General features: G+C 40.0%; 1 protein-coding gene across 1 annotated transcript in view; it reads right to left on the bottom strand.

Annotated features, from left to right (window-relative positions):
• Window positions 1–16,558, bottom strand: part of Dmd (dystrophin) — a 2,373,110-nt gene that overhangs the window by 1,402,263 nt on the left and 954,289 nt on the right. Inside the window, exons 26-27 of the mRNA XM_017795501.2 lie at window positions 13,268–13,438; window positions 7,495–7,677 (exon numbers count right to left, since the gene is read on the bottom strand). Of these exons, the coding sequence (XP_017650990.1) occupies window positions 7,495–7,677; window positions 13,268–13,438 (354 nt within the window). The remainder of the gene's footprint in view (window positions 1–7,494; window positions 7,678–13,267; window positions 13,439–16,558) is intronic.

Raw genomic sequence — 16,558 nt, forward strand, 5'->3', positions numbered from 1 at the left:
GCCTCAGTTTCAGTGGAGACTCCAGCTTTTTGAAGATTCCAGGACCCTGGCATAACCACCAAGGACAGAAGTAGGTGTGGAATGGAGCTGGCCTGGGTTTGCAAGATGAGCTGTGTGCTGTGGATGGCAGAGTCAGAGAAGTGGAGCTACCAGAACCCTTTGGAGCCCAGAAGATTGTGAGTGAATCCCAGATGTCCAACCTTGTGCTATTTTGCTGGACTTTGATTTTGCTTATGAGTGCCCAATTCTTCCCTTTGAAATAGGACAGTACTTGTTTGGGATTTTTACAGGAGCCCAGAGTTAAGGGACTTTTAAAAGAGATGATAGACTTTTTAGTGTTTGGATATTTTAATAACTGTGGGGCTTTTAAGGTTGTACTGTCTTGTGTTCTGATATTAACATAATATCTTGGGGACAGGAATTGGAAAGGTTATGGTTTAATAGTTATGTGTTTTTGTGTAAAGTTGACAAGGGGTCAATTTTGCTGGATAGCTTTAGTGTCAACTTGACACACCTGGGTTAAGGGAGCCTCAGTGGGGGAATTGCCTCCATTGGACTGGCCTATGGCCATGTTTGCAGGGAATCTTCTTGATTGTTGAGTGATGTGGGAGGGCCAAGCCCACTGTGGGTGGTGCTACCCCTGGGCAGGTGGGCCTGTGTTGCATAAGAAAGCAGGCTGAGCAGGGGCCAGGGGAGCAAGCCAATAAGCAGCATTCCTCCATGGCCTGTGTTCCAGCTTCTGCCTCCAGGTTCTTGCCCTGAGTTCCTACCTTGTGCTCCCTGATGAACTGTGACCTGGGAGATGTAAGCTAAATAAATAAGTCCTTGCTTCCCCAAGTTGGTATTGATCAGAGTATTTTGTCACAGCAATGGAGAAACAAACTCAAGCATCTGATGAACTGTGACCTGCGAGATGTAAGACAAATAAACCCTTTCCTCCCCAAGTTAGTTGTCCTAGTTTCTTTCTTCATTGCTGTGACAAAATACTGACCACTACCAACATGGGGTGGAAAGGGTTTATTTAGCTTACATATCCTGGGTCACACAGTTCATCCAGGAGCCCAAGGTAGGGACTCAGGGCAGGAACCTGGAAGCAGGAACTGGAGCACAGGCCATGGAGGAATGCTGCTTACTGGCTTGCTCCCCTGGTCCCTGCTCAGCCTGCTTTCTTATGCTACATAGGTCCACCTGCCCAGGGGTGGCACCACACACAGTGTGCTGGGCCCTCCCACATCACTCAACAATCAAGAAGGTACCCTGCATGAACATGGCCATAGGCCAGTCCAGTGAAGGAAATTCCCCATTTGAGGCTCCCTCAACCCAGGTGTGTCAAGTTGACTCTAAAGCTGTCATGGCCATAGGCCAGTCCAATGGAGGAAATTCCCCCATTGAGGCTCCCTCAACCCAGGTGTGTCAAGTTGACACTAAAGCCATCCAGCATATTGGTAATGGTCAGAGTGTTTTGTCAGAGCAATGGAGAGACAAACTAGAACACCTGCCGTCCTTTGGTAAGGCAGTTACAATATGCAGATGACAAAATGCTAACTTCTGAGTGCCTTCCAGATTTGGAAGCTCATTTGGGAAACATGAAAGTGTACCTGAAGGAGTGAGGATGGGAAATCAACCCACACAAGATACAAAGTTCCAGTGTAGCTATAAAATTCTTAGAAGTTTTATGGTCAGGAAGAACTTACCTGATATCCAGTGCAACAACTGAAAAAGTCTTACAACAAACTGCACCAATAAATGCTAAGCAGTTACAGGTATTTTGCGGACTTCTAGGATATTGGCTAATTTTTATACCTCACCTTGCTCATGTCACCCATTCCCTGTATAATCTATAAACAGGGGTGCTAAATGGGATTGGGATGTAAAGGCCCAAGAGGCTTTGGAGCAAGCCAAGGTACTGGTTGGGCAAGCTAAGCAGCTGTGTGCTCCAATACCTTGGTGTCCCTTCCTCTTGGAAGTCTCCAGCAGCCTCGAGGGTTATGAGTGGGGCTTGTGGCAACAACAACCCGAAAAGACCATCTCAATTGGGTTCTGGTCCCAATCATGGTAAGGGGCGGAGTCCCAGTACCAGCTCTAGAACATCAACTGCTGGCTGGGTATAAAACATAGCAACAGGTGGAATTCATTATGGGTCCCAGTCCCATTACTGTAAAAACCGCATATCCCATAAAAGGATGAGTGAAGGGCCTGTTAGCCAAGCCACTGTCAGGGGTAGCACAAAACCATCACTGCAAAGATGGCATGAATATTTAAAATAGTGAGTGGTGGTGTCAGCAAGGCTGATCACCAATGTCATGCAGGCAGTACTAGGACTGGTATCATTTCAAGGAAGAGAGTCTCTCCCTTAACCCACTAAAGTTGATCCTCAAGCAATACCTGACTGAGTGCTAAAAGGGACTCTCCCAATTCTGACTGATGCCTGGTATACTGATGGCACCAGCAGGGGTGTCAGAAAAGAATGGGTAGCAGTGGCAATGCAGGTGAACACTGACACTATGTGGTTAGAAAGGGGGGAAGGAGAAAACAGTCAATGGGCTGAATTAAGAGCTGCATAGATAGTAATAGCGAGGGAGCCTTAGCCAGTATCAATTTGTACCGACAGTACGGTTGTGTTCAAAGGCTTAACCTTGTGGATGGCCCAGTGGAAGAAAGAAAACCGGCAGGTGATGGGACAGCCACTATGGGGATAACAGATGTGCAAGGACATATATAATAAAATGCAGCAGGAGCTATTGCCCCTGGTGGTTAACAATGTGGCTGCCCACCACCTGGTGAGTCCCCCCAGGAATCAGGAAGCTGATACCCTTACAAAGGTAAGGGCTAGCTTCCAACAGGTCCCCCTAGAAGCAAGTCACTGGATTCATATCAAGTCTGGCCACAGGGAAGCCTACATGGGATGGAGAATAGCCAAAGCCGCCGGCATTCTGGTAAAATGCTCTGACGTCCAACAGGCTGTCCAGGCCTGTGAAATGTGTCCGTGGTTATGGCCCTGAAGGATAGATGCCTTCATGGGACAAGCCCACCAATCAGCTTTCCCTGTGAGAGACTGACAAGCAGATTATACAGGGCCCCTGCCAGACAGCAAAGGGTGAAAGTAGGCTCTCAGTTTTGTGGACACTGCCACAGGCCTTACTTAAGCTTTTTCTTGCAAGAGAGGGAAATGCAAGGCCACTATTAAGGGAGTTGCCCAACTCAGTGTTACGTATAGGTTCCCAGGACAGATTGATAGCGTCAGAGGCACTCATTTCACAAGTACCGATGTGCAAGCCTGGGCTGAAAATAATCTAATTCAATGGTATTTCCACATTCCCTACAATCCTACAGGAGCAGGGTTCATTGAAAGAAAAAAACAGGTTGCTAAAGGAACAGTTTAAAGCCTTAAGTGCAGAAGGAACCCTACGGGGTGCAAAAATACCCTTCTAGAAGCCATACAGTTGTTAAATGAAAATCCCAGTACCAGAGGTGGGTTGCCTCCCAATGAGCTGTTGGACCAAGGGACCCTAGAGTTCCCCAAAACAATAAAGGCGATGGCCAATAATGTTGTTTGTACACCTGAAGTGGATGGTAAGACCCTATTGCTGGAGACACCACATGATGTGGGCATGGGAGAGGGAGACATCAAGTTTGGACTAAGCTGGAAGCTCCCTGCCACTTCATGGATGGATTTCATAGTCCCAGAAAGCATTATGGAGATGGCTGAGGGAGAATTGTCCCGTCATCCTATTCAATGGGGCCCCAAGTGCTGCACTATCAACATGCAAAGCAAGGTGTTCGTGCTGGTGCAATAGTGGCTCATCTAGTATATGTGCTGGGGAAGCCACTGCAATTGTGTTGTTAGATGGATGTGGTGCACCTACTAAAGTACAGTCGAAGCATTGGTGTTTACACCCGTAAGCTACTATAGTAGTTACTGTTTATGTGTTCTTGTACTTGTTGTTTGTGTTTTTATAGTAGATGGAATACCACTAAGTTGAGCCATCATCCCATGACAAACAGATGATGCAGAGATTTGAAGAGTCCAGTGCCCTACCACAATGGAAGGAAGGTCTCCCCACACCTGTCACCCCCTCCAAGGTTCAGGGAAATTCTCAGAAGAGGTGGCTGAAAAGTGTGTAAGAACCGTAGGACGGGTTGGTGTATGATCCGGTATTCCTCTAACCCTGTGACAAGCCAAGGTCCTGTTTCCTTCCCACACTCTGTGGAAGGAGTTGAGCCCATTACCTCTTCCAGCCAATTGGCTGACTTTAGCTGCTTGAAGGAGGGGGACTAAGGGCATAAAAGCTTGGAAAACCACAAGACCACTATCTTCCCATTTTGTACGACTGTTGGGAAGCCACCAGACTTATGTTGGGTGTGGACTTTCCAGCAGAGCCATGAACGGGGGGGTGCCCACTCTTCTGTAAGTAAACTAGCACTCAGTTAGGAAGTCCAATAAACTCATTAAGATCCTCCAAATGGTGGTTTTGGAGAATTCTTGCCTCAGGTTGTTGTAAGGACAGTAGGAAGAGGGAATCTGACACCATGTGCAACTTCCAGCAGTGAATTTAACTTTACATGTCCTGTAAATTCAGCATTCAAAAAAGAAGTAATTCATGTGATCGATAATCTTCCCTTCTTGGATTCATTTTCTCTGTCTTTTGATTTCTACAACCCAAATCCTGGTCTGTTTTCTTCTTCACACTGAGAACTACCATTGTAAAAAAAGCCGAAGCTGTGGTAGTTCTCTGGGAAACTTCTCCCATTCTTAGTTCTTTTTGTTGTTGTTTTTTCTGTTTTGTTTGTTTGTTTTTTGTTTTTCGTTTTTTTTGGTAAGATTTTTATTGAAATTTTGTGTATGTCATACAGAACATCTTAATCGGTCTTAATCATCTTTATACCTGCTTCCCCCCTGGCACTTTCCCATAGCCCCATTAGAATTCATACATTGTGTCATTTGTATTAAGGCCTATTGTGTCAAGACAGTGACTCCAGATGTCCCTCTGCGCAAGTTCATCCATTCGAGTCTGGTCAGCCTATCTAGAGTCCCTCCCTTTAACAAACTCAGGTATTCCTCACCCAGCAGTAATCAGCTGTCAATAATTTTTCAACTAAGATTGGGGCTTGTTGCCAATTTCCATAGTTCTGTGATGCATTTTTGTCTGCTTGAGTTCGCATGGGTATTGTGCATGTTGGCATCATTACCGTAGCTTCATCTAAGCAAGGTCCCAGGAGCTTGTAGGGCTGTTTGTCTACACACTCATGCACCTCCTCCCTGGCTCTTACAATCTTTCTGCCCCCTCTTCTGGAATGGTCCCTGAGCCCTGGGTAGATGGGGTTTAATATGTGAGTTTTGTCCAGGGACCCATAATCTGAAGACTCTTACTCTGTACACTTTGGCTCTGCTGCATGAGGGAGCTTCGTTGATGAGAATTGAGAGATGCATTAGTGTCCTCTTTACCGCTTGTTCTGTGTTCTGTGAGCCTTAGGTGTAGACATTGCACTGTGGATGTCTGGCACAGTTTCCCTAGCAGTAATATACTATTTAAACAAAAAAGTATTTATATATAACCTCAACAATTATAATAGTTCCTTACATCCTCTTTTCAAGAGTCTGATTATTCTTTTGGGAGATAAATGAAAACAATGTTGTGAAGTGAAAAAAAGAGAATAAAATTGATTATAGATCAACTCAAAGATCACATTTTATACTTAGAATGTATTAGATCTATCTGTGGAATAGTTGGTAAAATTATAGGCTTAATATTTTTTAAAAATCTACCTTATGGATCAGAAATACATATATCTTTTAAAAACATTTAATTTATTAATTTAATTTTATGTGAATGAGTGTATCGCCTGCATGTATGCAAGTATGCAAGTGCACCTGTGTCGTGCAATACCAACAGGGGTCAGAAGAGAATGTCAGATTTCCCTGGAACTGGAGTCACAGACAGTTGTTGGCTGCCATGTGGGTGCTTGGAATTGAACCCAAGTCCTCTTCAGGATAAGCCCATTCTTTTAACCACTGAGCCACTTCTTCAGCCCCTACATATATCTTTAAATTTCAAAAAGTACATAATGCTATCAAAATAATAATAATCATTAGTGATACAACTGAGCACTTCATTGACTATATTCACAAACATAATCCTGTCTGGGGAAATATTATAGTTCAACTTGTGTGTAGTATTTGTGATCATAAGCATTTGTTCAAAGGTAAAGGTTTGTGTCCCTTTCTCTCCTTTGTATATTCAGAATAAGATTCATTATTCACCTTTTGGCTTTTTTTCCCCTTGTTTTGTTTTTTGTTTTTGACAGGCTCTCCCTAGGCATGGAATTCACTAAGTGGACATGTTGACCTTAATCTCACAGAGAACTGTCTGCCTCTGCCTCCTGAGGGCTGGGATTAAAGACCTGTGCCACCATGCCTGACATTTATAGTTTACATTTTGATGCAGTTATGTCTAAATTATTTGATGTCCTTGAAGCCTTCATCTATATTCATGTAAATGCAATCTAGAGAATAAGGCAAGTGAGAAAGATGAAGTAGTATTTGTGATAATGAATAAATAAAATTTCAAAAAGGAGCTAGTTAAGCAACATGCTTTAAAAAAAAAACCTACACCATTCATAATAAGATAAATTTCTACACAGAATGTTTACACATCAGATGATTAAGTTTATACACATTGAAAAACATGGAAAACAACTTCAGTAAATCTTTAGAAAATTTATGCCTGTGAGTATTTTGACCTAATAGTACCAGTAAAAATTTAATGATAGGTACCTAATTTTAGAAATATAGCTAATTTAATTTCATAACTCCATAAAAATGTACAAAATAAACATTATTCTTTAAAGATATTTTTAATGTTTTGTTTGTTATTTTTATATTTTTTGTGTATGAGTGTATTGCCTGACTGTAAGTGCATTGTGTTGTACAGTGCCTGCAGAGGTCAGAAGAAGGTGTTGGATCCCCTAAATCTGAAGTTTTGGATAGTTGTTACGTGCAGTGTGGGTGCTGGGAATGAACCAAGGGCCTCTGCAAGAGCATCCAGTGCTCTTAACCACTGAGTCACCTTTCCAACCACCCACTGAGTCATATTTCCAAACACTTAAGAATATTTTAAATTATGTGTATGCATGTGTATGTATTCATGTGCATGCAGGTGCCTGCTGAAGCCAGAAATGGGCATGTGGCTTCCCTAGAGCTGGATTTAGAGGTGCTTATAAGCTGCCCAATGTGAGTGTTAGGGATCAAACAGCAAGCACTCTTAAACACGAAGTCATCTCTCCAGTCTGATAGTATCTTTGTGATCATTTCACAAATTGGAAACATATTCATGCAAGTTAAGGAATTGGTTCCAATTTATACACCTTGCAATTGTTTGACTGAGGAATTCAAGCCTAAGTGGTTTTGCATGGGAACTTAGGTTCATAATCACTATGCTTGAGATATATCAAATGTTGATGCAGAATTGATAAGAACCAAGGAAATCAACTGACCTCCAAAGTTTTGCATTTTCCGTTCAGCCTGGTACACAGCCAGTGGTAATTGGTGGTTAGAGTTTCCAGTTCCTTTTTTAAGGCCTCTTGTGCTGCAGGTGGGGCTTGAGCTATGACACTATTTACACTGTCAGTAAGGAGTTTCACTTTGGTTTCTTTTTGTTGGGCCTCTTCTTTGGCTCTCTGAAAAAATAAAGAATATTCTCTTAAAAGCAAGTCAAAACTATTACTTCTAACATGCATTCTTATGTATGACAGTCTCTTCCTCATAACATTCTTGCTGAGATAAGATTCATAAGTAAAAATCCAATGTTTATTCCAGTCCTTTCATTTCAGTGTTACATAAAATTGGAAACTTAAAAAAACTATCAAAATATATTAGAGTTTTAATAAGTATTGTTTAAGCCAGGCACTGTGCCACATGCTTGCTTTCTCTGCACTTTGGATGCAGAGGCTGGAGCGTAAGGAATCCAAGAGCATCCTCAGCTATATTAGTGAGTTTAAGGCCACCCTGAGTTATATGAGAACTTGACTCAAAAAAATTAAAACAGGTTGAAAGGTTATCTCTACATTAGTATGTATCTGTCACCAAAAATGTATGAATTAATATGTAGTTCTAATAATTGAAAAGTTATCTCTATATTGGTATGTATCTGTCACCAAACATGTATGAGCTAATATGTAGTTGTAATAATTGTGAAATAGATTTTAATTCTGTCAAAGTATTTAGGAGATTATAGTTAAAATCAACTCTAAATTAATCAGGTGGATCAATATTGAAGTTAATACACTCATTAATAAAAAACTCACTTAACATACGAAAGCCTTCTTAACGTTATATTGGGGATATTTTGATAAGTCTTTTGTTTAGTAACTGACAATGCATAAGAGACTCCAAAAGATAAAGAAAGAGCAAAACAGCCTCTGATAGTTGGAGCTGTACTCCAAGCCATCCCTATGCCTTGCCTGTGGAAGAGACATTGCTTCACAAAATTTCAAAATTAGACAAGGCAATTTTATCCACATGGATGCTCAGTATCACAACAAGATCATTTGGTAATCATGCCTAAATACAGAAAAATCCATCTAGATATGCTAAATCACAACCTACCAAACCCTACCCTGTCTTGGTTTTGATGACTCCTGCTTTTTTATCAATCACACTTCAGTCTCACTCCAGTTTTCCTTCTTCTGGACAGATAAGGTACCCGGTAATAGAGTTATTCCTACACACTGAAAGCAATCAATCCAAAGCAAAGCCCTTAAGTTTGTCTTCAAAATCACCTAACATTGCTACAAATCTTATACCAGCTCCTGTTTTATGTACAGTATAGAGGGTTCCCCATGGTAGGTATATTCCTCAACACAAAGAATTTAATAAACCCAATTTAGTTCACAAAAACAAAGTCACATTTGTAAGAAATCACACATATAGACAGACAGACAGACACAAACACACAGACAGACAGACAGACAGACAGACACACACACACACACACACACACACACATACACACACATCACATACATATTTTAATCTGTATTATGGACTTCTCCAGACTCCAACAATATAAACTTCAAGCAGTTGGGGTGCATGCTGTTTGTGAAGGAAATACTGTTAGTGGGATGAGTGGAGATAGGAAAGGGAAGACAAATTTCTAAACTTCCAGTCATTTTCCTTAGTGACTAGACATTAGTCCCAGTTAGCCCTGTTGGAAAGCTCTGGGAAACATATGCCTCAGGATTATTCCATTCATAAGAGGAAAGTGGAAGATTTCAGCCTCATAAAATTCCATGAGTGATTGAAAGCTGTGGGGCTGTTGGGACAGTGTTAATTTCTGAATACTTGAAGCCTGTCACAAAGTTTAAATGTGGAATATAAGGGCTCAAGTGGGGGGAGGGAGGCCATGGGAGGGTGCTACCTGAGAAGTAGGTGTATTAATAAATAAAAAAAGAAAAAAATTCTTCAAAGCATAAAAATTTGCTCCTTATTAATTAGCTGATGTAAAAACATTACCATTGAAATCTACCTGTTGTCTTTATATTCGTGCTCAGATGCCAAGGAGCTCAGAAAGTAACCAACTGTGACCAGTAATAATTAGATATATAGAGATTAGAAACGCTTGTGCATCTTAGTGTCAATGGTATTAAAATGAATTTTTCTGCATGAAACTGTATTTTAATAATGAAATGGAGATCTTTTTAAAAGTTTAAAGCCTCATTTAATTTTATGTCTTATAGGGTTTATATGGAGTACAATATTGTATTACTGTATTAATTCAACTATAAACCTAAAAATTTACAGCCAATTTTGAAAGAGATGCATCTTAAAAAGTGGAATTCAAGTAAAGCAACAGAGATTTGTTTAGCAGAATTTGGTCCTGCATAACACTGTAATGGGACAAAAATCAGAATAGGGATAAGCCTAGTGGACAAGCCGTAAAATAAACAGTGGATGGATTTGCACAGAAGAACATCTGCGTACAAATGTTTGAATGAATAGGACTCAACATGTATGGCAGAATACACGAAATCCAGTGGGAGAGGCATGGATGGGGGAGGGGTCCTAATTTTGACTAAGAACTGTTATATGAAATGTACAAAAGCTCAATTAAAATTTAAAACATAATTTTCATATATTTATATTTTTCAGCATGTAATTTTTTCCTTTGGGTTTAGTTTTAGAATGCCTTAAACTATGCAATATAAGGACAAATACAAGGTCTTTGAAGTAGAAACAATTTGCCTTCATGGATTTTAATTTTTGTTCATTATTCTAAACATTTTTGGTCTCAGTTCAGCATGGAGCTTGTCTCTCTACAAATCTTTTTGACTGTGGCTACATTTGCATTATCAGGAATGCTAACCCTTGATCCTTTAGCACTTCTGTGCTGTGCCAGTCATGGCATATTGCTCGCTACTCAATCTGTAACAAAAATTTCTACACATTTTTTGTATTTAATATTAGAAGTTTTTTAGAAGGCTCAAATGTATTGAGTAAATTGGTTCTTGTGGTTACATCTTTTTGAGAATGTGTGTTAAGGCAGTCAGAAATCCTCTTTGGGATGACAAAGAAGTATGTTCTAGTGGCTGCAAAAAGTTCAATCATATTTTATACAATTATTAATAATGTATGTATCTGTCTAAATAGGCAAAATGAGAAACATATCTTTCTTGATTTTTAGATTTTCATGTCTTCTTTTGTGAAAACTGGCTTACATGTTGGAAAGGTTCTGAGAAGACAGAGAAAAAATTTATTAAACCAGGTTGATATGAAGAATGAGCCTGTACTTATTCAGTTACATTGAACAAAGGCAGAAAGATAAATTAGTGGTAAAGTTTATATGCCATCTTCATAAAAAAATGGCTCTTATTTTGTGTCCATGGATCCAAACATAACATTCTCAGTTGTTTTTCATTAATAACACTTTGAAGCAGTGTCTCGCAAAGTATGTTTGCTGAGATGCAGTCCAGAATATATTCTTTGACATTACATGGAAACTGTTGAAAATCAAATATTTCAGGAATTTCCCTTGACTCCTAAATGCCAATTCTGCATTTGAGCCCATTAGTCTCCTTTATTCTTGTCTCTGTCTTTCTCTCTGTGTCTCTGTCTCTCTTTCTCTGTCTCTGTCTCTGTGTCTCTTTGTCTTTTTCTCTGTCTCGGTCTCTCTTTCTCTGTCTCTGTCTCTGCCTCTCTGCCTCTTTCTCTGTCTCTGTCTCTTGCTCTCTTTCTGTCTCTCTGTCTCTCTGTCTCTGTCTCTGTCTCTGTCTTTCTATCTCTGTCTCTCTGTGAGTGTGTGAATGTGAGTGTGTGTGTGTGTGTGTGTGTGTGTGTGTGTGTGTTTGGACATGCCTGTGGTGGCCAGATAACATTTTGCAGGAGTTAGTGTATTCATTCCATCTTGTGGGTCCTGGGGATGGAACTCTATTTGTCAGGACAGGCAGTTAGCACTTTTACCCTGCGTGACTTCTCACAGGTCCCCAGGTAATCTTTTATACAAATGCCTCCAGGTGATTTGAATGTCTATTCAAGTGCAACAATCACTGTTCTAATGTTTAAGTGAATGCATTTCACCATTCACTCTTTTCATTACTGGAAGATGCTTCTCTAAACCCTGGGATGAAAATCACAACAACACAAACTTTTCTTTTCTTAAGAAAATATGGTAAAATGGATTTCAGGGTTCTTTATTACAAAATTTCAGAATATAATCAATGATGGTCTCTAAAAGAGCTTTGAAATAGGTTATTGTTCTTCAAAACTCCCTCACTTTTTTATGGCAACAAAATAGTTTTGTTTACAGGTATAAAATAGAATAAAATATCAAAATGGTAGTGTCATTTTAATGTCAAACAGAAAGTAAAATAAACTGAAAGGTTAGCTCTGCTTTGCTTCTGAGCGAGGTACATGTTAAAGTAGGTCTGCTCATACTTCACAGTAAAAATGAATATCGCTCTTCAAATGAGCACAGGTGGAAGTCTAAAGGAAGTACTGTCACTGCATTACAGATACTGAACTGATGTGAAGAAATTCCTTGGCTGGCAAGCAGAACCTCAAGACATTGGATTTTCCTGCCAATTCCCTTGGCTGCTGTTGCCAGAGGCTGCCTGAGTTGTTCCTTTCCAATTTTCCACCATACTGCACCAATTCTGTAGCTAGATCAATTATTCAAACATGCCAATCAATGATGGGAAATTGGGTGGACTACTCACTGTAAGAATTGTCCCACAACTTTAAAATTTGAATCATACTACTCTCCAACAGAGGGGAATAAAAGAATAGAGAAATCTGATGATGTGGTTGGCAAAAGAGACAAGCATCTCAAAAACAGAGGGACAGTGGGTAGAAGAGAAACTCAGCAAAACAAAGGAATCCAGTGACAAAGCAGCTGGGCACAAGTTGGCATTTGAAATCATGTTTATAGAGTTTTAGAAGACAGGATGGCAAGAAATCATCAGGGCATGGAGATGTTGCAGCCAGGACCACCATACATGACATATACTTCACAATTCATAAATATGCTGCTCTACAATTGAGTAGATCAGAGTGGAATGGCAGTGAAAATCAATCCAGGTGATTCCAGCACAGAAAAAGGTAATGACTATGACCATGTTATTTAAGCTATTGGGGAATTTAATTTTTCTGATTAGTAGAGAAAGTATAATCTACATTATGTTCCAAGTACTTATACAGCTATTCTCAAAGTACTTATATAGCTATTCTCATGATGACCTACCCACAATCAAATGTGAAATCATTACAGGCCCTCATTTTGAAACATTCCAAAGTTTTACTCCTACTTAGAATGAAAATTCCTGTCATAGCCTAGCCAACTCCCATGTTAATGGATACTTGTCCCCTGCTTCAAACACACCTCATCTCTCTATTTACTTCGTGTAGGCATTATTTTCCTTTCCCAATTTGTCTTAGGACCTTTGCCAGAGGTATTCCTTGGTGACAAGAATGCACTGCCATGTTTTATGTTTTTATGCTTGGCTTTTGCTCATGACTCAGAGCTCACAGATTAAATGTACTTCCTTACAAATGCTTTACAAACCAACCTTCGTAAAAAAGCATCTCACTGTCCTCAGTCCCTCTCTGATGAGTAATCATTCTCTATTTTACAAATCGCTCACCCTCTGGAAAATTGCCATGAACACCCTTTTATTGTTCCCGTAACAACAGTACTGCAAAAAATATAGATTTTACAGAATCACAGTTTAACAATGTTACATTTCCCTCAGTTTTGTTTTCTTTGGTTTATTTTACCTTCATCTCTTCGACTGCTGTCTGTAATTCATCTGGAGTTTTATATTCAAAATCTCTCTCTAAATATTCTTCTTCAGCTTGTGTCATCCACTCATGCATCTCTGATAGATCTTTCTGGAGGCTTACAGTTTTATCCAAAGCTGCTTTTAGAGCTTCCTTTCTCGTGTAGACCTTACATAAAACAAAGCGGAAAATCAAAGAGGAAAAGAATGAATATCGGCAATAAGAATAGATCATTTCTACAATATTACAGAAATAATACAACTCTTAGTTTTTAAAGATGAAGCAATAAGTAACTTATGCAAATAAGAAAAAAGAACTCCACTTTCGCTTCTTGTGTTGAACAGACAGCTGAGTGTTTTGGGTCTTCCTTATATCCTCCAACCAGATGCATAGAAACCGGGGCTGCGATCATCCTGAATCTCTCACTGAAAGGGGCATGCAAACTGATCTAGGTGCAACAGTGCTGGCCAGGGTCCCCAGCTGAAGAAAGCACTGTAAAAGGATTAGAACATTCTGCCAGGTCTTCCTGGAGAAACAGATGAAGCCAACAATACACCAGGCTAATTCTCTATGGGCTCACTATTTTTAAAATATAATTTCAAAATGATCCTCAGTACATTGTTGTATGTGGAAAAAAAAAAAAAGGTGATTCATGACATTAAGGCATCATGGTACATGGCTGTAATCCCAGCACTCTGGGAGGCTACCATGAATTCATGGCCAACTTGGGCTACATACCTGAGTAAAATGTCAGCATGAGGCTGCACTATGAGAAGGTCATGAATTTGAGAGTTAGTATATGTTAGGGGAGAAATAGGAGTTGAAGGGGGAAGGGAAGGAAGTGGAAATGTTGTAAATATAGTACTCACGTATGTGTGAAATTTAAAAAGTATAATCAAAATGAAAATACAGCATAAAAACAAAACAAACAATAAAAGAAACAAAACCTTAAGGGAGTTTAATATGCTTCATTTCATATCATTGTAAATATATGCTAGAATCATTTAGTTGGCATATTTAATGAAATGCATAGATGGCTGAACATCTTCATTTTTCTGTGTGACAATTCTTTTGTTGTTAAAATGTAGAAAATATTTTTCTGTAAATAACTAATGACAGAGAAGTAATCACTTTATGCAATGTTGCATGTTTTATGTAATTGTAATTATCCTAGGGTTTAAAAATCATGTAGCTGAGCCCCACCTTGGTACACACCCTTTCCCACACCTCCTTGTGGATGGCAGATGCTCTCCATCTCTGCTCTGTTAGGACTCTTCTGAATCTCAGATCTGGGGACTTCCCCAGACCTGCCTTCTTGTGTCTCCTTCAATTTTCTGTACTTAGAGATCTCAGCTCTGCCAGGACCCTTGGACTTTCTTGGCCACCCTGCCTTGGTGGTCTCCCTTTCCCACTCCTTGTGCCCACCATCCGTGTTCTGTTAGGACTCTTGTGGACCCCCAGATTCCAAAGTTTTCCCAAACGTGCCTTGGTAACTCTCCTTTCTTCTACCTCCCTGGTCTCCAACAATCACCATATCAGCTCTCTCTGCCAGGACTCTTGCATGCTACTGGGAGCTACTGGGAGCTACTTTGCATTCAGACCTGTTCAGTTTACTAGGAGTCTTTGTGCCTCAAGATCTGTGAGTTCTTTCAGCCTGATCTATAAGCCAGCCTGTTCATCAGCCAATCTCACAGTTCACCCTTCTGTTAAGAACCATGAGGAGTCAACCCTGTTACTTCAACTCAAAAACTGGACTTATCTTTAGCACACTGAAAGGAATTCTTAGACACCTTCACATCAACATGAAGTGGCTGCAAAACAACACCAAGCACTAATCAGCTGGGCCATAACCTGATAAGTTGGGGAAGCAGCAAACCATGATTCAAATCACAACTCAACAAAAATGGAATTACCATTCCATACTAAGGAACACTACCAATTATACAACCCCTGATGACAAGGTCTTATCAAAAAGATACAAACAACATGAATAACCAAGATGATATGTCTACTACAAATCTTAATGTTTCCTGAAAATGGTAACCTGTAGGATCCACAAGATAATGATTTCAAAATAGCCATTACAAATATTTTCAAGGAACTCACATGATATAAATAAAAGAGGAATGAAGACCTTGGAAATGCAAAAACTTGAATAAAAAAACTAGAACAATTCAAAACATGAAATTAGAATTCAATAAAGATAATCTCTGAAGATAAGCCAAATTGAAGTAACATTTGAGATAAAAAATTAGGAACTCAAACAAACAACAACAACAATAAAACTAGATGAAAGAATCAAAATCGAAGTAGAGGAAATGGAACAGAGAATATGAGATTTTAAAGCAAAGCTTGTAGAAATAGATTGTTCAATCAAAGAAAATGTCAAATCTATAATAAGCCAGGGAAGGAATACGCAAGGCCTCTGGGGCATTGCAAAAAGTCCAAACCTACAGGCATAGAAGGAGAAGAAACCCAGATCTAAGACACAGAAAATAATATTTTTGAGACATGGTTTCCCTGTAGTCTCTGTTGCTTGGAACTTGTCATATAGACCAAGCTGACCTGGATCTCGCAGAGATCTGCCTGCCTCTGCTTGTCTCAGCCTCCCTCTGCCTGCTTCTGCCTCTCTCTGTCTGCCTCTGCCTGCCTCTGCCTCCCAAGTGCTGGGATTAAAGTCATGTGTCATCAGACCAATCTTAGAAAATATTTTCATAGAATCATAGAAAATGTCCCAAATCTAGGAAAAGAGACATGTATCAAGATTAAAGTGTCTCTCAGCTCTCAGCAGGGAAGATTTCTTTTACAACAAATGGTAATTAACAAAGAGACCCACAACTGGCCAACATACAGAGAATAAGAGGCTTCAGTCTGCATATCCCTGAATCAAACCTGTATCAAACTTCTGTCTCCCAAGGCTCAGGAATCATTGCAGAAGAGGAAGCAGAAAGATTGTCTGAGCCAGAGGATGTGGCTGATCACAGGAAGCAGTTCCCCAGGTACCTGGTCAGTTACTCATATGGATTCACGTCAATGCTGACAACAAGCACAAGTTCAATGAAGGCTCAACTCAGACAAACTCAGCATAGATGTGGGGAAGTGGGAAAGAAACGCCACTGCTACCTAAGTAACTAATGGCAATCAATGACTGCAGTGAAGGGGAGATTCAGTCTCAGTTAAGGGTGAGACTCATTAGGTTGACCAGGCTCTAGTGGATGAAACCTGGATGAACCCACACTGAAAGGAAAGAGGATATAGGGACACAGACTTGACTCTATAGGCCAGAAA

This window comes from Nannospalax galili, unplaced genomic scaffold (genome assembly GCF_000622305.1).
Source record: "Nannospalax galili isolate Female #2095 unplaced genomic scaffold, S.galili_v1.0 scaffold7, whole genome shotgun sequence".
NCBI classification, from domain to species: domain Eukaryota; kingdom Metazoa; phylum Chordata; class Mammalia; order Rodentia; family Spalacidae; genus Nannospalax; species Nannospalax galili.